This window comes from Ammospiza caudacuta, chromosome 1 (assembly GCF_027887145.1).
Source record: "Ammospiza caudacuta isolate bAmmCau1 chromosome 1, bAmmCau1.pri, whole genome shotgun sequence".
NCBI lineage: Eukaryota > Metazoa > Chordata > Aves > Passeriformes > Passerellidae > Ammospiza > Ammospiza caudacuta.
The window spans coordinates 103,237,570-103,262,081 of NC_080593.1; the positions used below are offsets into that span (position 1 = coordinate 103,237,570).

General features: G+C 42.8%; 1 protein-coding gene across 3 annotated transcripts in view; it reads right to left on the bottom strand.

Annotated features, from left to right (window-relative positions):
- Positions 1 to 24,512, bottom strand: part of RAB31 (RAB31, member RAS oncogene family) — a 62,468-nt gene that overhangs the window by 31,144 nt on the left and 6,812 nt on the right. Inside the window, exons 1-4 of one of the 3 annotated variants that reach the window (XM_058825688.1) lie at positions 17,956 to 17,994; positions 17,775 to 17,844; positions 3,560 to 3,639; positions 1,382 to 1,463 (exon numbers count right to left, since the gene is read on the bottom strand). In XM_058825688.1, the coding sequence (XP_058681671.1) occupies positions 1,382 to 1,463; positions 3,560 to 3,639; positions 17,775 to 17,795 (183 nt within the window). In that variant the 5' untranslated portion in view covers positions 17,796 to 17,844; positions 17,956 to 17,994. Of the gene's footprint in view, positions 1 to 1,381; positions 1,464 to 3,559; positions 3,640 to 17,774; positions 17,845 to 17,955; positions 17,995 to 19,083; positions 19,163 to 24,512 lie in introns of those variants that run through there. The other 2 variants (XM_058825671.1, XM_058825680.1) reach the window with 2 other exon arrangements.

The following is a 24,512-nucleotide window of genomic DNA, read 5'->3' on the forward strand; positions in this document are numbered from 1 at the left end:
AAATTTTAGAGGGCTTTGAGAGTCCTTAGACTATGTAGGAAAATAGATAAATCTTGATATAAGTATTAATCCAATTGAGTTTTGTGTGTAAAGTGCTAAAAAAAAAAACAAACCAAAAACAAAAAACAAGGAGAGCAGGGCAGCAGAGGAAAAAGAGAGAGAATAAGCAAGGAAACTGAAACCATGGGAAAGAAAACAGAACTTTTGCTAGCTCTTGCAATAATTAGTCAGTCATCAGCTCCACACCATGCAGAAATGGAACAAACAAGATTCAAGGGAAGGAATTAGGCTTCAAATATGTTTTTCAAGGTCTATTTTCCCATGACAAATAACTTACTGAATTGTTATGAGCCAACAGATTTCATCAGTCACTTTATCTCACACTGTGCATTATAAATAAAAGCACAAGCATTTCCTGCAATTAAGAGTAAAAAAATCTTCTTTGCCCACAATTCACATACAAGGTATGGAGAATACAGTAGGATGTATCAGGACTGACATCCAGTCTGTATAAACACCTCATTTTATCCCAACCTAATGTGAGCATAGCTACAATTTCCTATGAAGAGACACTGGCCATTTCACAAGTTTGATATTCTAGAAGTGTGCATAGGTTTTTCCATTTCTCAAGGCAAACATGGACATATATTAAGAGAAACCTTCAGCTCTACCATCTAGAGTCTAGTACTGCATACTACTGTCACTGAGGCTATTAAAAGAAAAAAAATTATCAACCAGACTTACATATAGTCCAGATGAACTAATGCCTAAAAATCCATTATGCTTTGGTTTTGGTTTTTGTTTTGAAAAGTCAAAGGAAAAGCTGCTCAATCTGAGCAATTCGCTTCATACACTTGAAAAAAATCAAGATAAAAACCCAAAGTGGTTCAGGTTGCTGGTGGTAATTTCTTGTAACATAAATAATAACAGCAGACACAAGCCATGCCCATATTCCCGGTCCCAATCCAAGACAACACCAGAGTCACCACCTAAGTTCAGACCACCCCAGCCCATGGGCTGCAAGTCAAAACCTTCCCAATGCCAATGAGAGCTGCCACAAGGAAACCTGATGAAACCAGAGGGGAACTGGATGCTGCTGGGGCACTGCTCTCAAGCTGTCTTGGGGAAGGTGGCTGACAATTCACCCCATGGTTTGGGGTTTTTTAGGTAAGTGGCATGGTCAGCCTGTCTGCATTTTCATCATCCAAGGAAAGGGAACCCACATCCTTGGTGCCTGCTGACCACCTGCACTGCAGAGCCTTGCAAAGATGCAGGAGGTTGATGCTTACAAAGTCTTCTGAAGATGAAAGGTTTAGAAAAAGTACAGCACCACATTAAGAGAGAGCAGGATAATGAAAGCATTCTGCAAACCAATACTCACCCGTTCCTGACCAGCTGTGTCCCAGATCAGAAATTTATGAAGCTCATTCCCACATGGCACAGTTTTAGTCATGAAGGATGCTCTGGAAATAAGGAAGAAAGTGAAATTTGTAACATAACTGACACTCTGAATATGTAACCAGTAGACCTTAGTGAGTTCTTCTGCATTAGACTGCATTTGGGGGAAACTCCAAAACATTGATGAAATACCTGCAGAAGTCTCCCTTTTCTCAGATAGGACACATGCTACTTATAGATGCATTTTTTTAAAAGAAGGGAAAAGCCTCTGAAGTTCAGAGGGCATTTGTTCATGGGTCCAGGAACACAAATGCTCCTGCTGCTTGTTAACTCCATCTTCTTGGTGGTACAGACCTGAGAGAAAGGCAACAGACAACATCAGGTGCCACTTTTCACTTGAACACATGAGACTGGATCACCAGGGAACAGAAAAGTCACCTGCTGGAGTGCACATGGTAAACGAATGCAAGAAAGTTGTTCTCCATTTCAACTGGGATGAAGAAGTCTTGGTAGTTTCTTTTATTTTCCATAGGAAATGAGATAGGTCTATATTTTCAAAGTTTTTTTCTTTTAGGAAAGAAGTTTTCAAATTTATAGGCTTTTTTTTTGTATTACAGCAGTTCATTTGAAAGCTGGTAGGAGAGACTGCCAAACTCTGGCAGATTTCTATTTTCCCCATCCTATCTGGGTACTGCTGAACCATTTTTGTTGTGGTAACATTTTTCCTGGCTCATAAAGATGCATTTGATACAATGCATGGTTATTACAAAAGCACCAAATGACATCAAATGACATTTTCTGAGAATGATATACCAGAGTTCTCCTCTACAGCCATCTGCAAATTGCTTGAATTTAACAATGCTGCATTGTTTATGAAAATACTAACTAAGGGGAAAAAATGGCCACATTTCTTTGGTTGTTTTCAGGGTGTGTTCTCTCAGTTGTCACTCTCCTTCTCAAACCAATAAGCAGCACTTTACAGCTTCAAAAATGGGAACTTTATAGATCCACAGTGGCTACTGTTGATTGCAAGGATTATATACTTAAAATAGTTGAATAATTTGGAAGAAAACACCCCTTGTCTGTGCAGACAAATAATATCACCTGTGTGAAGCTAGCGCTCACATTTTAATCTCCCAGTGGAAAAAAATTCCCTTTAGTTTTCATAATTATGGTAACAGAGGAAAATTGTTTTCCAAATTGAGCAGAAGGCATTTACTTAGCAACAACAACTACTTGGGGAAAAAGGCTGCTAACAGCTTAGAAGCAAAAAAACCCCACTCAAGTTGCCATCAATTGTTTCACTGCAAACAAGTGTCCTTCAGCCAGTAATTTTATTCATGACATGCTTCCTTTCTCTCAGTCCATTTTTCTCTATTTATCTCATTCAGGAATCCAAAACTGTCCTGGAACTTCTACGTGCAGCTTCCAGCTGATACTCCTCCTTGGATTGAAAGGCAGAGCTTCAGAAGGTACTGTCCAACCCTCTGAACAACACACAACAACCAACACCAATCCTTCACAGACAACTTAAAACACCTCTGGCACACATGCCAGATCAGCCCTTTTCCCCAAATTACTCCTTTCTGTAAATTCCACAACAGCTTCCTTTCCCATAAGAGATCTATAACTTCAAAAATTTTCCAGGTTGCATTGGACTTGGAAAATCTGTCCCTAAGGTATTAAAAGAAAAAAAAAAATCTGAATTAAAATCTACTACAGGACTATTAGGATTCTGATGGTCTGATACATGGAAGTTTAGGAGTTTTTAAAGAAGTTACATAAATTAATTACACTTAGTTTGAATTGCATTGTTCCTGTTTTAAGAAAGGAAAATGTGACACATCCTAAACTTCGACAAAAGCACATCCATATGGGGAATGAGACACTGTCCATGTTCCAGCCCAGCCTACCAGGACACTCAGCAAAGGTACTTTGAGGGCTTCCCATGGTCCTCCTGCCATCACTCAGCTATGGGATGACCTGATCATTGTGCAGGTCACAGCCTCTCGGGTTGTGGGGTGGTGCTTTTTGTCTTGTCAAGAGCTTCCCACTTTAGACTGTTTTGGCTGTAGGACCTAAGGACTTAAATCACTCAAGGGTCAGATCTGAAACCTCACTGACCAGTGAAAACCAAAGCGATATTTTGTCTGGTACTTACCCAATAGTAGGACTAATATTATGATCAAAGTGGTCCTGGACAAACCGACAGACGATGCTCGATTTCCCAACCCCAGTATCCTGAAAATCAAAGAAAGCATGACAGTGAGTCAATGAAGTCACATCCATGAGACCCCCCAGATGTCAATACTTCACTTGATTTATTTTCAAGAATTAATATTTGACTCTTTGTTCTTGTCCTGTGGCAAGCAGGGCACATTACACATTTCAGAGGAAAAGTAAGGACATGGCTCATCCTTTTCAAACATCAGCACTGTGAGTGAATCTCCCTGGCCCTCTTCCCAGGACTCCCTTCTTTCCAAGCCCTCTATTTTATTGGGTGGATTTTATATTCCTGTTGCAAGGACTGCAGTCCATCCAGCAGAGCCATTTACTTGTACAAGCAAACCCTGTGATTTCCAACACGTGGCGCATCGCACGGCACAGCCAGAGAAACAATTCCATTCAGGCCTGTTGCACAGCCAGCCCAAGCAAGCTTCCAAAACAGACTAATAACACCAACATTTCTGCACACTGACAGCACTGAGTTAGTGAAAATAACCTTTTCATGGCAAGACAAACTAGCTCACTCAGTGGAAACTTTGCAGAGGCTTTGGGTGGTTTTGAAAAGGTAGGAATGCAAAGATCTGGATATCCAGGGATGTGCAGCTCTCCCTGTGCATGCCATGCTAGAGGTCTGCAGTGCATTACTTTAAAGGCAGCACAGCTTACTTTCTACACTGCAACATGGCAGGCTGATTCCATTTGCAGGAAGAGACTTTTTTCCTTTCAATTCACCAAATCCGTAGGGAAAAATAACAGCAGTACAATACTGAAATAAAATTCAAAATAACCTAAAGTGGGAGGAGAAAATTTGAAATTATGCAGAAATATTATTTGGGCACCTAAGATATAATCAACTTCCCTAAAATGCAACATTTTTCAGTCTGTCTGTTTTTGCCCAAAGCCTTGGATGGTAGGTAGAACTTACCTACCTAAATTATACAGGGAATTATCAAGGAGGAGGGTAACATTATCGCTGTGTCTTCCACAGAATTGCAAAGAGCCTCCTTAGAGACAAAAGGATGCCAGGAAATCAATACTGACCTTTCCAAGACATTAACAATGACAGCCCAGGGTCCAATCTAACTCATTAAACAGTCAATGGAAAGTTTTCTATTAATTTCATTGAAGTGATTGCAGAACTACCAGATTGTACCTGGTAGTTCCATTTGTATCCACATTTTAAGATGACTAATTTACAAAACACTCCTGAAAAATGCCAAGATAAGACAATAGAGTTTGTTAACAGCAAAACGCACATAGCTTTTCTATTAAAAAAATAGAAAAGCAGCTTTTGCCCACACATAACTACATATTAAAAATAGCACTTCTGCCTCCTATAATTAGTTTTGCAATATGTTATCTTCTTTTTGAGTAAGAAAGAAAAAGAATGCCTGTATTTACATTTCCTTCCACCATGCTTACATGAAATTGTATTGTCACACCAGTCTTTATGGACAGCACTTATCAGAAAACCATCATTTAAACTCTCATAGTTAATTCAAAGCTGTCCTTAGTCAGCTTAAAATCCATAATAAATGCTCATGTTACACAGACAGTTGTTTATCTACTCTGTTCAATCAATAGGAAAAAAAGATCAAAGAGAGGAGCAGTGTTTAAAAACAGCCCTGTAGCCTTTGATCAATAGCAGTAACACATCCTGTTACTATTCCCAAATTTTGCCTTCATTATCGATTCCAGCTGACATCACTGTATAATTACTACACCAGGAGAGCAGAACACACTAAAAAAATAAAATTAAAAAATCCCTCTGCCCTGAAATTGAGGATCTAATTATTTTTCATGGTTTCAAATGGTGTAGAGAAACTAGAATTACCACCCACTGGTGGCAAGGAATTACATTTCTCTCTTGTGGGGACAGCGTTTCTGTCACGGTTTGAAACTAAACATTGACTCTGGTGACCCGATGATGCTTCAGATTCATCTGCCTCCCCCAGCTCCCCTGACAAAGTCACTCGGAATGGCAACTGCAGTCACAAGAGGAGCCAGGGTCTCTGGCAGAGACATGACATCCACAAGCATGGATTAAAGCTCAGCTCATTTTCCTGGAACCTCTTCATCTCTCAGTTCGTGGCTCTTACTAATGTTTCATGATAACGTTAAAAGGACCTTTCAAAGTTTCTATTGCTTTCACATCTCACAATGAGCACAGTCCAACTTAAGCACATGCCAGGCACTTAAACAGTCCTCCAGAAGCTTAAAGGCTTTCTTACACTTTGCTCCTGGTTGCTTGCACTACCAAGAGGGCTAAAGATCCCCCTGGAGTAACTGGAGTGAAACCAATGGACTTGGACCACGAGTGAACCTGTTTCTAGGACGAGCACTGCTGCAGCCATGGCTGGTGCTTTCCAGGAGCCAGGCACTCCATTGCACCAGGGGGGCTCAGTTGAAACAAGCACTCCCAGCTTCCCTTTTGTTGCCCAGAGGATGCAAACCACCACCTACCAGGGTATAATTAGAGCACAGAGGGGAAGGAAGTAAAATAGAAAAAGCTTCCTACTTAAGGCAGTGATAATCCACCATGGGATTTAAAACTACTTCAACAGTGTTCAGTCCATGTTACTGAAAACTGTACTGGCACCCATCAATCAAGACATTCACCTGCCTGAAAGCAAAGCAAATCATCATATGAACATTATACAACAACTTGAAAACAGCTAAAGAGACCTTAACTTTTACCAACAACAGGGAACTGTCTTTGAAGTCTCTCACAGACGACAAGGAAAGCAGAATTGTTGCTTCAAAGAAGTAGAAAAAAACATGTTTTTCTCAGCAGTGCATTGATATTGAACCTCCTTGCTAAGGCTGTAAACCTTTCCTGCAATCATCTGCTTTGTACTTTACTATATGGTCTTTCTCTACACAAAACTATTTTTCTAACATCTGATGGGGATGATCTCCCTTGTTTTGTTCTTTTTTCTTCAAAGGATTATAGCAGATTTATCAAGCCACATGCCTGGGTAACATTCAGGCATACAGAAGATTTATTTTTCAGTTCTCAGAATTCTGCTACTACACCCTCTAATCTGTTTTTCTGTTTTGTTTTACCTGATGTTGGTGTACATAAAACATCAAACACACACGAAGGTATAACATCCTGGCTTATGCAAAAGGTCATGGTGGCACTGAGCAGAGTGGATTGTTTAAGTTTCAGAAACCAAGAAGATGCCCTCAGGAGTTATGTTGCACTTTAAGGAACAGACCCTGCAATTCTTTGGGAAAATCCTCATTCACAGGAAACCCAAGAGCTTCAGCACTACAGTCATTGACTCATCACGATCAAGAGCATACCCATCAAGGAAAGAAGCGGCAAGAAATGAATAAATATAAAATAATTATTGCGAATCAAGGTGTTCACAAACCACTCAAGGAACCAACTAGAGGGTTTTATTCTTAATTCTTTTTCTTCTTCATAAGCCTCCTAGCACACTTAGAAAATATCAGTTATGAACCACATTGTAGCAAGATAAGCAAAGTGCTTGGGGTAGGGAGGAAGGAAAGAAGCAGGAATGTATTTCACAGTAAGTGAGCCACTTTTCATTTGCCAGAATAAGTAGCTACAGCTTCAGAATGTCCCCTGGTCAGCAAAATGGATTTAAAAGTCTGAAACTGTATCAGATGTTTCTGATAAATACAAGGAACCAATGCAAGCATGACTAATTCCAGACTTTTAATGTTTAACTCCGGAAAACACATTCTCTGTCCTTCCAAAATCCCTTAGCAGCAGATTTAGGTGTGAGGATTTTAACAGCACCAGAATGGAGAGCAGAATGCCACAGAAAACAGTGCCTCCACCCACACTCCTGCTCCTGGGGAACCACCCCACTTGGCTCTCCTTGGCTCTCACTGCTGTAAAGGAGATGAGACTGTATTTCAAGCCAGCAGCATTACAGGATGCTGGCAACTCATTTGCAGGCAAGCAACAACTGAACTGCTTCTGGCTGATTTGCAGCAGCTTACAGGGAGATAAAAAAAAAAAAAAAAAAAAAAGAAAGCAGAAAAAATATGAGCAATATATTAAAAAAGAAAACCATTTTCCCATTACAAATAGGCATTTGGTATATTCCTCTGCCTATTGTTCCAAACACATTTATCCCAGCAGAAAAAGCTAATGCAGAAAAACTGAGTACTTTAATTTAAATCTGGATGTCTCATTTATATCTTTGCACATAGGGTCTGGTCCTCCAAGCACTTTTCTAAACTGGAGGAAGCTATAGCACCCTGTAAACACATCCCTGATTAGGCTGTTAGTCTGCAGCCTTGATATTATAATAGCTTTTCATAGAGTGAGGGTCAAGCCCTATTGTGCTGACTAAACTAATCTCTTCATGTAATTTTTTTCTACATCTGAAATTGAATAAATGTTGGATTCACAAAAAAAAAAAAAATCCACACATATCATGACTGATGACTAAACAGCAGCCCTATAATCACACACACTGCTGCAAGAGCTTTTTTAGTCTCCACTATGCAGAGTCTTTCTCTGCTATGTTAACACACAGGGCTTCCTAAGTATGTGTTAAATTAGATAAACCATACAAAAATCCTTTATGACTCTAGGATTTTGGAAATACAAACGAAACAAGAACACCAGACAGCACTTCACACAAGGAAACGGCACCCTATGAACACACTGCAGAAATTGCCTTCTGTCCCTCTACTTGCAAAGTAAGGACAAAAAAAAGAAAAAAAAGAACATCTGGCTTGTAACCACCACAGATCTCATGACTAACTTCCCATTTCAGCTTTAAAGGAAGGTTGAGACACCCTGGAGACAGGCACCACAAAAATCTGCATTAAGAAGCAATGGAGAACTGACCTCTATATAAATAGGGATCCCACACACAGCTCCTCCAAAATGAAGTTTTCTCATCAACTTGGACAAAGCCAGGATTCAATCAAATTTACAATGTGAATTTTTTAAAATGTTTAAAAATTAAAAATGCCTGTCCCTTCAAAACATTCCTCACAATAACTAAGAGTCACTGAGACATCAGCTACAGACAGGTCTCATTAAATCTGACAGGGTTTAACATGAGTTAGTCTTACAGATCAAAAGAAGAATGAGCCCTAGCAACCTGGAGGGTATAAATACTAAGTGCTCAAAAATCCCCAGGCAAAGAAGATGTTATTTCAGTAATAATATGAGAAACATTTGGATCTGACAAGTCTTTATCCTTTCCCACATGCCAGAAACTGATCCCACAGCTCATGTGGCTTCCATCAAATTCAGCAGACTTCCCCGCACCTCACAGCAGGAATACATCTGCTCCTCAGAGCCCATTTGTGCCAGGCTCCCCAAAAGCTGAGTAGCCCCCACCCTAACCTGAGCAAAGGCACCACAAGCGTTTGGTGGCTGAACCCTTCCTCTGAGGATCCCTGATCAGGAGAAAAAGAGCACAACCAATGCAGTCAGGGTTAGTTTAGTGTAACCCCCAGGAAGCCTCCCATGGCAAAGCTTTTTCACCAGGTTTATGGCTGGAATTACAAAGCTGCTCACACTGATGGAACTCAGGGTTTCAGCCAGAGAGCAGTACCAGCAAGCTGCTCTGAAGCTTTCTCCAGACTGGTCAGCATCAAGAAGTGCAATTTAGTGCATGCACCAGAAACATCTGTGGTCAAATTTGTCTTTAACAACTCGCTCGGTGTACTGTCCAGTGAGATAACAGCACCTTCTGTCTTCCTTCAGACAAAAACCAAAACAAAATAAAAACAATAAAAATCCCCAGGCTTGATGAAACACACAGAACTGGGGTGCAGTCAAAAAGCTGTCCCACTCTCCTGGGTGGGGAGGAGAGGATCTGCTCAGAGTGGAAGCTGGCTGCTCCTCATTGTTAAGAGAAGCAACAATTCCTGGCTCCCTGTTACATATTCCCACCACTGGACACTCTTGGCTGATTCATCCCTAACTGAAAAATAACAGAGGGGCCAGTTTATGCTCAAGATTTCCCAGGCTACATTCCACTTTTTGTAACACTGATTTGATTCCTGCCAGTGCTAGTGCAGAGAGGAAGGAGAGGTCCTTGTCTTGTTCCGAGCAGAGCTTTCACTGTTGAGGCATTAAAGATGTACAGATGAAAACACTTGAATTGGTATGAAGTTACCAAAAAGGAGAAAACTATCCTTTATTATCAATGTATTTAGTATTTTATATACCAAAACCAAGCACTGAAAAGCTTCGCAACTGGCCAGGCAAACCTGAGGTAGAAAGACAGAATTTAAACTTTAGGGGAAGAAAAATAATCAATGAGTCACAAAAAAAAACCCAAAAAAACCCAAAAAAAAAAACCCAACCCCCCCCCCAAAAAAACCCAAAAAAACCAAAAACAAATGCAGAGAGACCATTCATTTCAGTAGCTCTGTAAAGCACAGCTGGTTTTGACTTGGCAAATCAGCTTCTGCACATTTGAACAGCTCTTCTTTCCACTGCCAGAATTGGCCACGCTTTCATTTTTGATTTACAGTTGAATCACCCTGGCCCATTCCCATTACCCTCAGCAGGACTTTGATGGAATCTGAGAATTCACAGCAGTGTAATCGCATCTCAGAGCTGCTAAATGGTTTGCATTTCATTAGCTATCATCAAACAAATTGCAGGGCCTGGGCTGTAAAGTATCACTGGGCTTTAGCAGAAATGTAAGCTCAGCTCTGGTCAAGCCTGGTGTCCAGGAGGAATGCCACTCCTCGGGCACGGTCTGGCATGCAGCACTGACACCCAACCTGCATTCTGAATGCTTTCAGGGTTGCCAGTTCTTAACCCAAAGGCATGTGACAAGCTAAGGCTGAGCACAGGATTATGGCTCTCTTTTAAATTCCAGTGAAGGCAAAGAAGCAACAAGCTGAAAAATAAATTAAAACCTAGCAATTTGCAGCCTGCTTTAGTCCTCTGTGCTTGCCTTCAACATTTTAATCATTACTCTACTGATCAAATGCAGGTAGCATTGCAATACTTTCCATGTCTTACTAATCCACTTACAGCTGCTCTGGAAGGCTGTGACAGGCAGTTTGAAGAGCATCTGAAACTGCCTTTGGATTTTTATCAACTGTATGAACATACAAGGAAGAGTTATGCACAACAGATTCCTGATGGCAGTTTCCAAGGGCAGTATTTTAATCCAAGAATTACTCTGCCTAATAAACTTTATGCTATCCTTAAACACATCCTTCGCCCTTCCCTGTGTTTGGGTATCACTTTCAGTTGTCTGAAAACACTGCTGTAAGGAGAAATACCTTGCAGGAGACGGAGGTTCAGACACCCCTGGGACTGAATTGAATCTGCCAAGTGTCAGGCTTGTCCCAGGGAAAATGAAGCCATGCACTCTGGAGTGGTGTCTAGGAAGAAAAAAAAAAGCTTCCCACTTTTATTCAGTTTTTCCATCTGCAAGATGTATCAAGTGGGCAAAGCTATCACTGCATAACTGCACAGATGAAAATACAAGAGCAGCTCTTAGACTCACATACTAGCTCTCAGCTGCTTCACCAAGACAAAACTGCCTGAGGCTTCAGCCTGAACCACAGGGATGCAGGTACAGGTGCTCTGAAGCCTCACTTCTGCAGTCAAAATACAGGCATCTCATCCAGGACACTAATGATTTCTGTAAACTCCAAATTAAAATTTTGTGGCTGTATACCACCAGTGATCTTCAAGGAATTTCTGCAAAGATCTGGGAGATACTCATCTGCAAAGCAAATTTTTGAAAGGGAAGAACTAGAACCAGAACTGGCTTCCAGAAGTGTAATTTTGCTGTCATGCTCTTTCCTGAGAGAAGGGTACTTGCCAAATGAACAACACTCACACTGAATGTTGGAACCCAGCTGCCCATGATCCCAGCACAAACACATGGATCTAACTGCAACTCTGTTTTGGGAGGGAGGATGGCCACCACTGGCCTTCTCTGGTGGATTCTGCAGTGTCTCACTTCAGTAGGAACCACCACAGTTCTTCTGGTCACCTGTCCCCGTGTGAGCTTTACATGAAAATCCCTATTTGCATTTCCCTTTGTTGCATTCCCTTCTTTAAACTCATAATATATGGTAGTAAAGGTGTCTTTTAAGTCAGCTGGTGCATTACTCCCACTAAGTTAGGATGACCTATGCCAACTCCCACACAGTAAAAAACCCTACACATCATTCCTAATTGCTTTCAGACCAACATTGCTGTTGCAGAGCACAAATTAGCTACAGAATCAGACTTTTTCCTCTAGAGCACATTGGAATTATATCAATTCCCTCTACACACAAAAGTGCAGCACTTGTTCTACCCACAATCAGGTCAGTCCTGTTATATCAGAATGCAATCCCTCCTCCTAGTGCTGCAAGGACTGCATTTGGAACAGTAATTCTTGGCTCTGTTGTTCTCAGCTCACTAACTGCTATGTGAAAATACTTATTTGATTGTACCTTGCAACAGCATTATGGGGATGTTAAACAGTGATAGTTCTAAAGCATTCAGACCAGTAGAGTAACAAAGGGCTATTTAAGTTCTTTAAGAGATAGTCAAGCACTGAGGTTATTTGTTTGGTATTTATAAGTGTCTTCAATACCACCCAGACATTTCTAATGGCTGCTTTAAAACAGAAAAACATTTGCCAGTCAGGGCTTAATGTATCTGGCCTCCTGTGGTGGGCTGATACTGCCTGGAAACCAGGTGCCCACCAAAGTCATCCTATCACTCCCTCAGCTGGGCAAGGGAGAAAAAATATAACAAAAAAACTGTGGGTTGAAATCAGGACAGGGAGAGATCACTCACCAACTACTGCCATGGGCAAAATAGACTTGAAATGGGGAAATTAATTTAATTTACTGTCAATTAAATCAAAGTAGGATGATGAAAAATAAAAATTAAATCTTAAAACACCTCCCCCACATCCTTCTCTTTTTCCCAAGCTTAACTTTACTCCTATTTCTCCACCTGCTCCTCACCAGAGCCTTGTCTCTGCCCCTCACTCCTCCTGAGGAGGGAAGACTCCCCACATTCTTTCTCTGCTCATATGTGAGCCCTTTCCATGGGGTGCAGTTCTTCCCAAACTGCTCCAGCACAGTCTCATCCATGGGGTGCAATCCTTCAGGCACAGACAGCTCCAGTGTGGGTCCTCCATGGAGTCACAAGCTGGGCCAGCAAAGTTATTCAGCCTGGGCTCCTCTTCTCGTGGGTCCACAGGTCCTGGCAGGAGCCTCCTCCTGCATCAATTTTCCATGTGGTCACAGCCTCCCTGAGGCATCCACCTTTTCCAAAATGGTCCCCTCCATGGGCTGCAGGAGGATGGACCTCCATGGGCTGAGGGGACACAGCTGCCTCACCACGGTCTCCATGCAGGCTCCAGGGGAATCTCTGCTCCAGAACCTGGAGTACCTTGCCCCTCTCCTTCTCCACTGGCCCTGGTGTCTGCAGGGTTGTTGCCCTCACATATTCCTCTGCAATCTCCTCTTGTACAGTAGCTTTTTCCATTTCTTAGCCACGTTACCCCAGAGTCACTACCACCATCACTGATAGATTCACCAGTGTTAGACCTGTCTTGGAGCCAGCTGGCATTGGGTCTGTAGGCCACCAGGGAAGCTTCTGGCAGCTTCTCACAGAAGCCACCCCTGCAGCCCCCCCACTACCAAAGCCTTGCCAGGGAAACCAAATGCATCTCTGAATGGAAAACATCATCTGATCCCTCTCTAGGTTTGTTTTCCTTCAGTCCACATCCATTTGCCAAACATGCACAGTGACTGACCATCTGCTTCACCTCAGAGCTGAAGGGAGGCTACAGCCCTGTCCACCTCTGTTCCCAGCCAATCCCCAAAGCCAAATGCCTGCTGCATTATACCAGTTTTGGCACCCTTACCAGTGTGATTATTCAGCATGTGGTTTCCTTCCACACGCATCCTGCACACATCTTCCTGTGGAATTAAACTGAGGCCTGCATAACTGCTCCAGTATCTGCAATACCTGGAGCCAGAGAATGCAGTCCTACTGGTCCTGCTATCTGTAGGCCTCTTTGGAGTTAACCAGTCTCTTTGTAGTCACAGGCCCCTTGCTCTCCATCAGATCCCAGCCCAGTCATCTTTCACAGACAACTAAAACCTCTAATGCCCAAGTTTCAACTACAGTTTCTTTAATATTTTGCTACATCCTTTTCTCTCTTATAGATAAAAAAGAGTATTTCCATCCCTCTCTCACTCACAGACTGCAATAATAATTACAATCTCTTCCAACTATCTACTTTTGTCAAAGACACACCCAAAGATCACAAGCAACAGTGAAGTTGCTTATGATCTTTGGGTATGTCTTTGACAACAAAGTACAAAATCAAGCAAGCACTGATGGCCAAAACCACTTTATCATTCTACCAAAGTGATGTGCCTGGCCAGAGATAAGAGAGACTGAAGAGCAGCTAACTCTGTATTGTAGCTAATGCTAGCAAAGATTCACTTTCCCAGAGATATTGATATATCCATGCATGTAATATTATATAAAATCAAAGTCTTTCCCAGAGTGTTTCCAAGATAATTGGCATTATTCTGCTATCATCACTAGGGCTCCAATCCCAAGCTCTTCATGCTGGGTTGATGGCATGGAAAATCATAGTTGCAGCCTTAAGAATCACAGAATCATAGAAAGGGACCTTAAAGATCATCTACCTCCAGCCCACCTACCCTGCAGGGATATCTTTCAATACACCAGGTTGCTCAGTGCTCCATCCAGTGCTCCATTCAGCCTGGCCTTGAACACTTTCAGAGATTGGGCATCCACAGCTCTGGGCAACCTGTTCCAGCGCCTCACCACCTCCACAGCAGAAAACTTCCTCCTAATATCTAATCCAAACCTACTGTCTTTTTGTTTGAATCCATTCATCCTTGTCCTGCCACTTACATATGATACAATGTCCCTCTCCATCTTTCTTGTAGGTACTGGAAGGTCACAATTAGATCACCCTGAAGCCTCTCCTCTCCTCTCCTCTCCTCTCCTCTCCTCTCCTCTCCTCTCCTCTCCTCTCCTCTCCTCTCCTCTCCTCTCCTCTCCTCTCCTCTCCTCTCCTCTCCTCTCCTCTCCTCTCCTCTCCTCTCCTCTCCTCCTCCTCTCCTCTCCTCTCCTCCTCCTCTCCTCCTCCTCTCCTCCTCCTCTCCTCCTCCTCTCCTCCTCCTCTCCTCTCCTCTCCTCCTCCTCTCCTCCTCCTCTCCTCCTCCTCTCCTCCTCCTCTCCTCAGGCTTCCCATCCTCTCAGCCTTTTGTTGCACTAGAGAGATGCTCCATCCCTCTCATCATCTTGGTGGCCTCCTCTGGACTCTCTCGAACACATCCACGTCCTTCCTGTGCTGGGACCCCAGGGCTGGATGCAGCCCTGCAGGTGGGGTCTCACCAGAGCAGAGGGGCAGAATCCCTTCCCTTGCCCTGCTGGCCATGCTGCCTTTGATGCAGCCCAGGACATGTTTGACCTTCTGGGCTGCAGGCTGGCCCTGACAGCTCATGCCCAGCCTCTCACCCAGCAGAATCCTCAGGGTCCCTCTCAGCAGGGCTGCTCTCAATCTGCTCACGCCCAGCCTGGAGTGATACCCATTGCCCCAACAAAGTATTCCACGTGTCTGCTGCACATTTTCTCTTCCAGCACTTACAAATCCTGCTGCTCCTCCACAACCTGCCAACTCTTTTGTCTATGAAGCTGGCACAGGAATATAAAGTGATCCTGATTTATGAGAAAGGGGGCTGTGGAGGGAAAGGGACAACAGAGCTATTCTTCAGGAATAAAATTAACACTGCAGCCAACCTACCTCTGCTTCACACTTTTTAGAGCTCACCTACTCTGGTAAAAAAAAAACCCAACCAACAAAACAAAAACCAACCCAAAACCCAAATCCATAATCCAATCCCACTGTTTATGCTTAATCACTGCATGTTACTGCTCAAAGAGCAAGCCAACCACAGTGCTATGCCACCATGAGCGTGGACAGCAAAGATAACTGCCTTCGATTGTTGCTAATATTATTTAGAAACTGCTTCCCCACATCAAATTTCCAGCTAATTCTCTGTGTCTTTTCTTACACCTTTCCTTCCCCTTTGCACACAAGTTATCAAATTCAGAACAGCAGCTGAGCTGCCAAGAGAAATGGGGGATTTTAAATTGAAATCAAAGAGCAGAATCTCAATCAATTTCTTATGCCCTTCTTAGCATGTGGTAAGGGCGGCTGTGGAGAGAGAATTGCTTAGCCTGGTGAAAAGGAAGAAGAAACTTGGTGTTTATTTGCATTCCTTCAGCTCAAACTGTGGCTTTTGGGGGCACTGGCTATTCATTTAAGATGCTCAGCTCCATGTTTTGAGCTGCCTCTACAGTTCCAAGTAGGAGCATGATCTCTATAAAAACCAGCTGCAAATAAGGTGGTATCAATCTGGCTGGCTAATAAAATGAGAAGATGAAAGGAGAATGAAGAGGAGCACCTTTAAAGGGTCGCACACACACAAATCTCCTTTGGACCAGCAGCACATGCCAATGAATGAGCAAAAATCCCTCCCCCTGGATTGCATGGGGGACCCAACAGTACAAAGCCTGAGGATATCCTTAATGAGACTTGCTCATGCTCCACACTACAGTGAAGCAGCTTTTGAGTTTTTGAGGTTTTTGAGCTCTGCACAAACCATCCAGAACCAGTCCAGCCTTTGGGGGACCTACCTCACTGTCAAACAAGGCACTGATTAAGTCACGGGAAACAACTTTGCATCAAGAAAACTGACTGAACAACTTTGCATCAAGAAAACTGACTCAAGACTGAACCCGTGGCGAGAAAGAGAACCCCTGTCAGTACCTGACCCAGGTGCCCACCAAAGCAAGCTCCATCACAAGCCCAAGCCCACCGAGCCCCTGTGCAGGCACACGGAGGGCATTTCCCTGGGCAATAGCACCACCTGGTGACTCCAGGGACTCGGGAGCAGGAACCGGCTCCACTCGGCCACGCTGGGACTGGAGCGCAGGAGGAAGGGACACTGACTCTGCCCGAGTGAGCCGGGAGCCAAAAGCCTGGGGAACGAGGGAAAGACGACAGCAGGATGGACTTGCAAGCACTAGAACGGTGATGCAGACTGAGAGGGAAAGAGGAGTGCCTGGGCACCTTCCCTTGGAATCACAGGCATCTCCCACTGCTGGGACCGCCTTGAGGAGCCAGCAGTGGGTAGTGTGGATGTGGCAAAGGCAGCTTCAAAGGAATGCCCCATCCCACAATTAATTTATTGTACTAATGAATAAAGAAAGGAAAAGCCCCACAAAACCCATAAAAACCCCACCCAAACCTGCACAGTATCAACAATGCTGTATGCCACAGGGGGGAAATTTTCGGGTTAATTTTTAGGAGACCATAGTTGTGGGACTTCATGGAGTCACTGTCTTCCACACAAGAATCACACTTCCATCTGCCTTTTACTGGGCACTGGATCAGAGGATCCTCCTGACCATGGCATAACACAGACCAGAAGACAAACCCACTAAACCCACCCTGAGAGGTGCCTTCTAAGTGGTAAGAAAGTGTGTTACAGAATCATAGAATTACAGAATGGTTTGGGATGACAAGACCTTAAAGATCACCTATTCCCATCCCCCTTGCCATGGACAGGGACACCTTTCACTAGATCAAATTGCTCAAAACCCCATCCAGCCTGGTCCTGCACACTCGCAGGGATGGGGCAGCCACAGCTTCCCTCAGGGACCTCAAACCATGTCTGAGGCGCTCTCCTGCCACCCTGGCTCAACCTAATCACATCTCCCTGCTGCCAGCTTGCTGATTTCCCATCTGAGCTCCACCAGAGACACTTCAGTACGACCTCTCCAATGTTCACCATTTCATTTTGCAGGTGAGGATGAGAAATGGGCCCTGGTTTACCACGGGTCACACTCCCAACACCAACAAAACAGGAACTAAAAGCAAACTTCACAGATCACTCCAGCAAGTCAAACCACAAACAGGGAGGAGCTAAATAAAGCTAAAATAAATCAAAACTGCAGGTACTGCTTCAATGCAGTACCCACAGTTTTAATTTAATTTATACAATACAATTTTATTGAAAGTAATACCTCGATTTTGGCAATTCCAATGGTCAGAGTTAATTTTCTAGACAAATTTGGGACACTTTTTAAAATCTGCATGCTGCCATTCCTTTCCTACCTGCTTTATCTCAAAACACATGGAGTCACATAAATCCACTTGATGTACTACTCCTCCTGCAGAGAAATTCCTATTTAAAGATAGAGTAAAAAATGTGTGAATAGTATCTACTTAGAAATGCTCATAATTGTCCCTGAAGTTGAAAAATTAGGTAAGGGAAGCAACATACAAGTCACTGTACCTCACATTGTCAGCGATAATGAGTATTGATTGCAGGGGTTTTATCTCCATTGGCCATATGCACACACACCAGCATAACAATTTGGTTAAATATCTTTCATCACCATTGTGCAATGCAGTGATCACAGAAACTAAATTTAGTTTTCAGACAACATGCATAAATAACCTGAGGTTTTCACAGTTAAGTAAACATATTAAGCAACAGCATCCTGACAAATGTTGTTTTCAAGTACAATTTGCTGGCAAAAAATGGGATAAAAAATTGTGTAGTTCTTTCCAGACCAAATTCTTTCCCTAAGTGAACCTTCCCCACATATACTGTAACAGGTGCAACTTTCAAAATACTGGTATGATGAGGAGATAATCTTTGACACAAGTTGCTGTTCATACTCCAACACCCTACCTCTTTTCATTGTCAAATTCTATCATCAGGGGTCATGATTTAGAAATATAGGCTTGTCAGTGTCACCTAGTAAATACAAAACCAAAATAATTTATATTCCTGTCCCAACATAGAAGATATCAAAAATCTTCCAACCAGTATTTTAAATTGATAATCCAATCCAAACACTGTAATTTCACATTGCAGATTGCCAACAAGCATCAAGTAATTTTCTTTTACTAAATGAAGGCAGTGGCTCTTACACAAGCAACAATATGCCCATCAAACACAGCATTTGACAAAATGGCTCGTGTTCAGCTTGCTATTTCACTAGTATAAAAACTGTTCAGCAATTGTCCGAAAAAACTGTAAAAGGGCTCAATTACCTTCAAATTTGTCCAACCAAGCTCAATAAGTGCTATTCAATTCAATGTTCAGACTTACTCATCCCACTTTGTAACTGTCCCACCTGCAACTTGTTACTGCATTTCATAGCAGAGAGGAAGAAAAAAGCCACAAATTATGAGTTCCAACTGAAACCAGTTTTCAACTGGTTGAAAACTTCAGTCTTGGAGACAAGAAAGCCCAATCCCTTCTCCCTTGCAGCAACAGGCAAGAGAGAGGAAGGAGGCAGTTTCAGGGGCAGCTATAAAAACTCACATTTCCTCTAACAAACAGGAACCAGCCTCATGGCCATGGAGCTTTGCTCCAAATTAGCAGAGCCCTGGTGCCGGGTATGTCACCTACCAACAACCAGAAGCAAATATCTCCTCCACTGGTCTCTACTGGCCAAAGGCAGCTGGACACCATCAGCCTGGAGTGGTCAGGAAACACCACAAGGGTGGGACAGGAACTAAAGATTTCCTACCTGGATTTATTGCCAGAAACTCTGCCTCTGATTATCAGCTGCTTTTAGCTGATACAACAACCTGCAAAATCAGCAGCCTCTGGTGACCATCTAAGGTGAGAGCTGGTTCTCCTTTATCAGCAGCCTAAAGGCTGCCCAGCTGCTATGGCACCCTCTTTATGCCAGCTGCTTTTACAATTTGTCAGTCTTTGGAAAGCCACCTCCATCAACCTTCCAGACACAATAAAACAAGTTTCTTCTCCAGGGGGTATCAGGAGAAGGGGACAAGTTGAGAGTTTCTGAAATTTGCCATTATTTGTTATTTCCAATTAACTTCAAATGACATGTAGATACTATGCATCCATGTGGACATTCGGTGGCAACATGAAGGAGAGGCCTAAAATCCTTGAAACTGGAGGTTTTCATTTCCTGAATTTATGTGCAAGATGGGAAATGGACAAACAAATTTTGCCTAAACCTAAATCTGTGCTAAGAAATGTTTTACCCAACTGTTAGGTTTAACTAACCTCAATTAGTAGTGATTTCATATTCATTCCACCTGCTGTCTGGATGTAGTTTTCCCTAAGACAGCAAACATCACCACTTATTTTAAACAGCATCATATAAAGACCCACCTGGTGCTTTCCCCTCTATCACTCATGCAAGCAAACAGAAGAGATAACAGCAGGCATGGTATAATAAATCCCAGGGCTGAGTTTTTTATCTGTGGATTTACTCTGTGCTGCTGTGAAGTTACTAAACCTAAAGCTATCTGCACCAAACAGGCTCACAAATGGGAGAAATTATCAGTGCAAGGCTGTAGCCCTTAAGCAGTTGGCTTCTTGAATGTGTTCACCTCCTGTTGATTTCATCAGGAATGAAACTTCTAAAAGCTGGTAACACTAGTGCCATGAAATTCAACTTTTTAGGGAAAAGTCCTTAAGGAAAACCAGGTTTTGTTGCTCTTACTGTTAAGGCACCCTCTTCTCTCCATCACAAAAATAACTAGGAAACTAGTATCTAACTTACAACTGACTTGCAAAAGGAAGTTTTTATTCACCTGGCCATTTTTTCTCATCCTCACTCAAAATCTGGGAACCAAAAATGGTCAAAAGTGTATAGACTTTGCAAATCTCAACTGAAATCATGCCGGGAACATTTCAAGTGGAATGCTAAACCATGGAGTTCAGTACATTTAAGGACATCTTCTCAAAGGACAAAGGGATAGAAGAGTGGATTTCATCTTTCCCTCCAAAGTAGGAAAAGCCACACAGGAGGTGCTGAGGAGTCACCCTCAAGACAGACTGTCTGGATACTAAACACTTCCAGTGTCACAGCCAGAGTGTTTGGGACCACATGGAACTAACTGCAAAGTTCCCACAGATCCCAGACACGGCAGAACAACAGGCACAGGGATTGAGGAAGAGATATCCACTGGCCAAGGAGATCCCACCACAGCTTCCCTGTGTCACATCTGTGACAGTGGTTTTGACTGGTTGAGAGATACAGCTGAATTTAAAGCAATGCAAGCAACAATTCTGCAGGCTCCACTGGCCAAAAGTGTTTTGAAACACAAATGAAAGAGCACTAAGACAAAGTCAGGGGTTTAAAATAATTTAAAAGGAAACTGAAGGCTAAAACCAAGGGAGAGATTGGCAGGGTTTTTTCACCCCATGTTATTATTTCTACTACCTTTTCTTGGTTTCCTCTGTCTAGCTTTCTGTTTTGTTATCCTCAGCTTCTCTTTCGATTCCTTCTGACTTTACTCCTCTACATTCTTCAATCCCTCTCACCAGTTGCCCTACAACGCTCCCACATGTTTTACCTTGGTCTCACAGTTTCAGTACTCCATCTCCTCCATTATTCTCTGTTCCTCCAAATCTCCTCCATGCCAACTTCTACGCCCCTTTTTCTATTGATCTGCACATCCTTGCAAGTGTTCAAGGCCCTTAGCAAGGTTGTCTACAGGAATGTGTCCCTGCCATGGCAGGGGGGGCTGGAACGAGATGATCTTAAAGGTCCCTTCCAACCCAAACCGTTCTTTGGTCATAAACTATTCCTGAAGAACTCTTTTAGGCTGCAGGGCTACAACTCTCCTTCAGACAATCTCTGTAAATTTGGATTTATGGTGTCAGAGGTTGGCTTTCTCTCTGCCATTTTCCACACCAGCCTAAGGGAGAAGACAAACCTGGCCACAAGATAGGTAGATCTCAGCTATTCTGTCTGGCTTTAATGTCAAATGGCAGGAATCACTCATGAGCTGTATAATCTCAAATACTTAATTTACCTAAACATTTTATTCTATTCTCCACACATCAGTCATTCAGCTGTGCATTAAAGCATGTGCTGAGCTGTAAGCACGAGATTCATTATAGCTCATGCAGCAAAGGCTGAAGGATGCACCCTGACACTCTGCTGAAGGGGGATTACCCTAATGCTCAGAATCAAACATATATTAAAGGATGCTACTCAGATTAGGGTTTCAGTAACATAATCTCAAATCAAATTTATGTTATTTGGTTTTATCCAACTGCCATTTTTGTCACATAAAACATGCTCCAACTGTCTGATGAATGCCCTGGCATGCATTTATTCTTTCCAAGTGCACTCTGCAGGAAAAAAAATAAACAAAATATCCAAGGCAGAAAAAAACCCACATCAATTTAAGACAGAACAATCAATTCTGAAGAATATTCCCATAAACTACACTCTGCTGCTGGAGTCATAACACTTGAAGATAAGGTTTAATTCCCTCACTGACATTTAACAAAACCAAGACAAAAACAAAGTTCAGCTTTCCTTGGATTTTCCACAAGAGCAATAACATTCAAAAAAGAAAACTGCTGGTGTAAGGGATAATGTAGCAAAAAACCCTCATGTTTGTAGCACATTCAGAAAATTAATATCCTAAAAGGAAGCTCGTCTACACAGTATTGGAAAGGTTGAAGTCAGCGTGGACTATGCACCATGAATAACTTCTGGCCTAAAAGTGGTTGGAGGTTTCCTGTTCATATCAGCTTTAAGAAGAGATATTTCAAGTGTTGCTATTATGATTCTTAAAATAGGCACTTAAATACTTATATTTAGTATGCAAAGGAAAAGGAAAAAAAAAAAAAAAAGAGATAGATAACGGGCTTCCTATTAATGAAAGAACATACTCCCTTTCTCATTTCCTAAACCCCTCCAGGAATTAATCAGCTGTGAGATTCATCCACCAAAGTGGAAGTGCACCCTTACAGGCTTATAGTGGTGAGTATCAGTCAGTGAGAGGTTCACTTTTTTGTGGTTTGAGGGTTTTTTATTAACAGAGACTACCTAAAGCAAACAAAATTAGTATTTGCTTCCATGGAGAGTAGAAGATGCTCAAAATTAAAACTGTGACTGTACGTTTACCAACACCTCAATATCTCAGTTGTAATATTCTTCTAAATCCTAAACTATTGACCATAGTGATAACATATTTTTGCCCCCTTAAACCAAGCACCTAAAAATTGAAGTCTCAAGAGTCAAGCTGAACCTTGGTGTGACACCAGACCACATTCAAGAAAATGCTCTTTTCAATCAGTCTTTGGCAAGTTTGGTGATTCCCAGTACGGTTTCTCTCTGCAGGCACACACCAGATGCCGATCTAAGGATTCTTTCTTGCTACTGAATTCCCTCACAGGAAGAAATGGGTAGACCTGGAGAATTGACACAGCAGCAGTACTGGAGATGAGTTATCAGTTACCAACTACAAGCACAAAATAGAGAAGGCTAAAGCTATTCCAGAAGTACCCCAGAGGTCATCAGCGAGCGTGGAAAGAGATGCAAGTGACTTCAGACACGTTCTGTCAACCAGAAGCACAGCTTTGCTGATGAACCATGAGATCCTATCAACACTTAAGTTTTGTTTGCTGCAGAATTAAATGGGCCCCAAATTATTTTTTTTTTCAGAATTAAACCCACTTTAGTAATCTCTTGTAACTCATTTTGGCTTCGTATACAGGTTTTAGAGGGAAGGAGAATCTGCTTCAGAGAGCCCTAACTGTAGGTGAATTCCTGTAAGAGCCTGACATTTATAATTTACAGTTTATTATAGTGCCCTGCAGGGACTACAGTCCCCTGAGGGGTCCAACCAGGACACCCAGTGACGTCTGCAGCATCCTGTCACTCTGCTGACAAAGGAGGAAACAGTAACTCAGGGACACTAAGTATTTAGTGGCTGGATTTCATGCACATGCACTTCCACATGTTGCCCAAATAAGAACATACTCTGGCCAAAACAAAAAGTGAAAAACCATAACTTCTCTACCCTCGCCTGCAGAAAATATAAAACCCATGCACTAACCAGCATTTCTGTTTAAAAATATCCCAGCGAAAATAAAAAGCGTTTGTTCCACTGCCTGTTGTTCGGCTTCCAGCACAGCCCTGCAAGGCCAGAGCCCGTAAATCAACCACTGGCATGTGCTTACACAAGGCTGTGCTCCCAGCTGGCCTCCCATCCACCTCCGCTGGCGGCTTCCTAAAGCTTGGATTTGTCCTTTGGCAGTGGTGCTCAAAACGGCGAGCATTCACGGAAAGGGTGTTCAAGATGTTTCAGAAGAAAACTGAAATTCCTCCCTTTCCTGGCATCCTACAAACTGAGATGGAATTTTAAAAATTTCCTTTCACCTTGACCTTGACATCACTACCCAGCCTCTACAAGGTATGTAGTGAGAAGAAAACTCTGTAAGAATAAAAACATCTTTTATTTTGGTTTACTTTGGAAGTAAGCACGTGTCCCATGGCAGCTCCAGACACCTTCTGCAGAGTTAAATTCACATCAGCTGCCCTTGGCCTACAGTCAGGAGGTAGTGGGAGACACGACAAGGAGCAAAGCACTGGAGGCTTGCTCTGCCCTCTCTAAAAAGCACAGGATGATCCAACTCATTGGCACGATGACCAAACCCATAAGTGTGATGAGCACTGGATGGAGGTAAGACTTGCAGGTAGCTTGTGAGTAGACCAACTCTACCCAGCTTCCAACCTCCTTTCCCAACCCTCTTGGAAGGCACCTCTAACCATGTGTTGGGCACTCGGCTGGCCCCAGAAACACCTCGAGAAAAACATGAGCAGAAGGAGCTCCAGACCTCTTGATGGAGAGCACAGCTCCAAAACCAGCCCCCACATCAGTGGAGGCTGGTGAGACACCAGAGCTGAGACGAAACTCCTTGCCCTAGTGTCCTGGTTTGAAAAGGAAGTGAGTTTTTTTGGGATGCTGTGCAGTTTTCTGAGGCAACACCTGAACTGTGGTGAAGGTGGGGTCAACACCAGCCTGCTCTAGGGGAAGGTGACCCTGCTCATGGCAGCA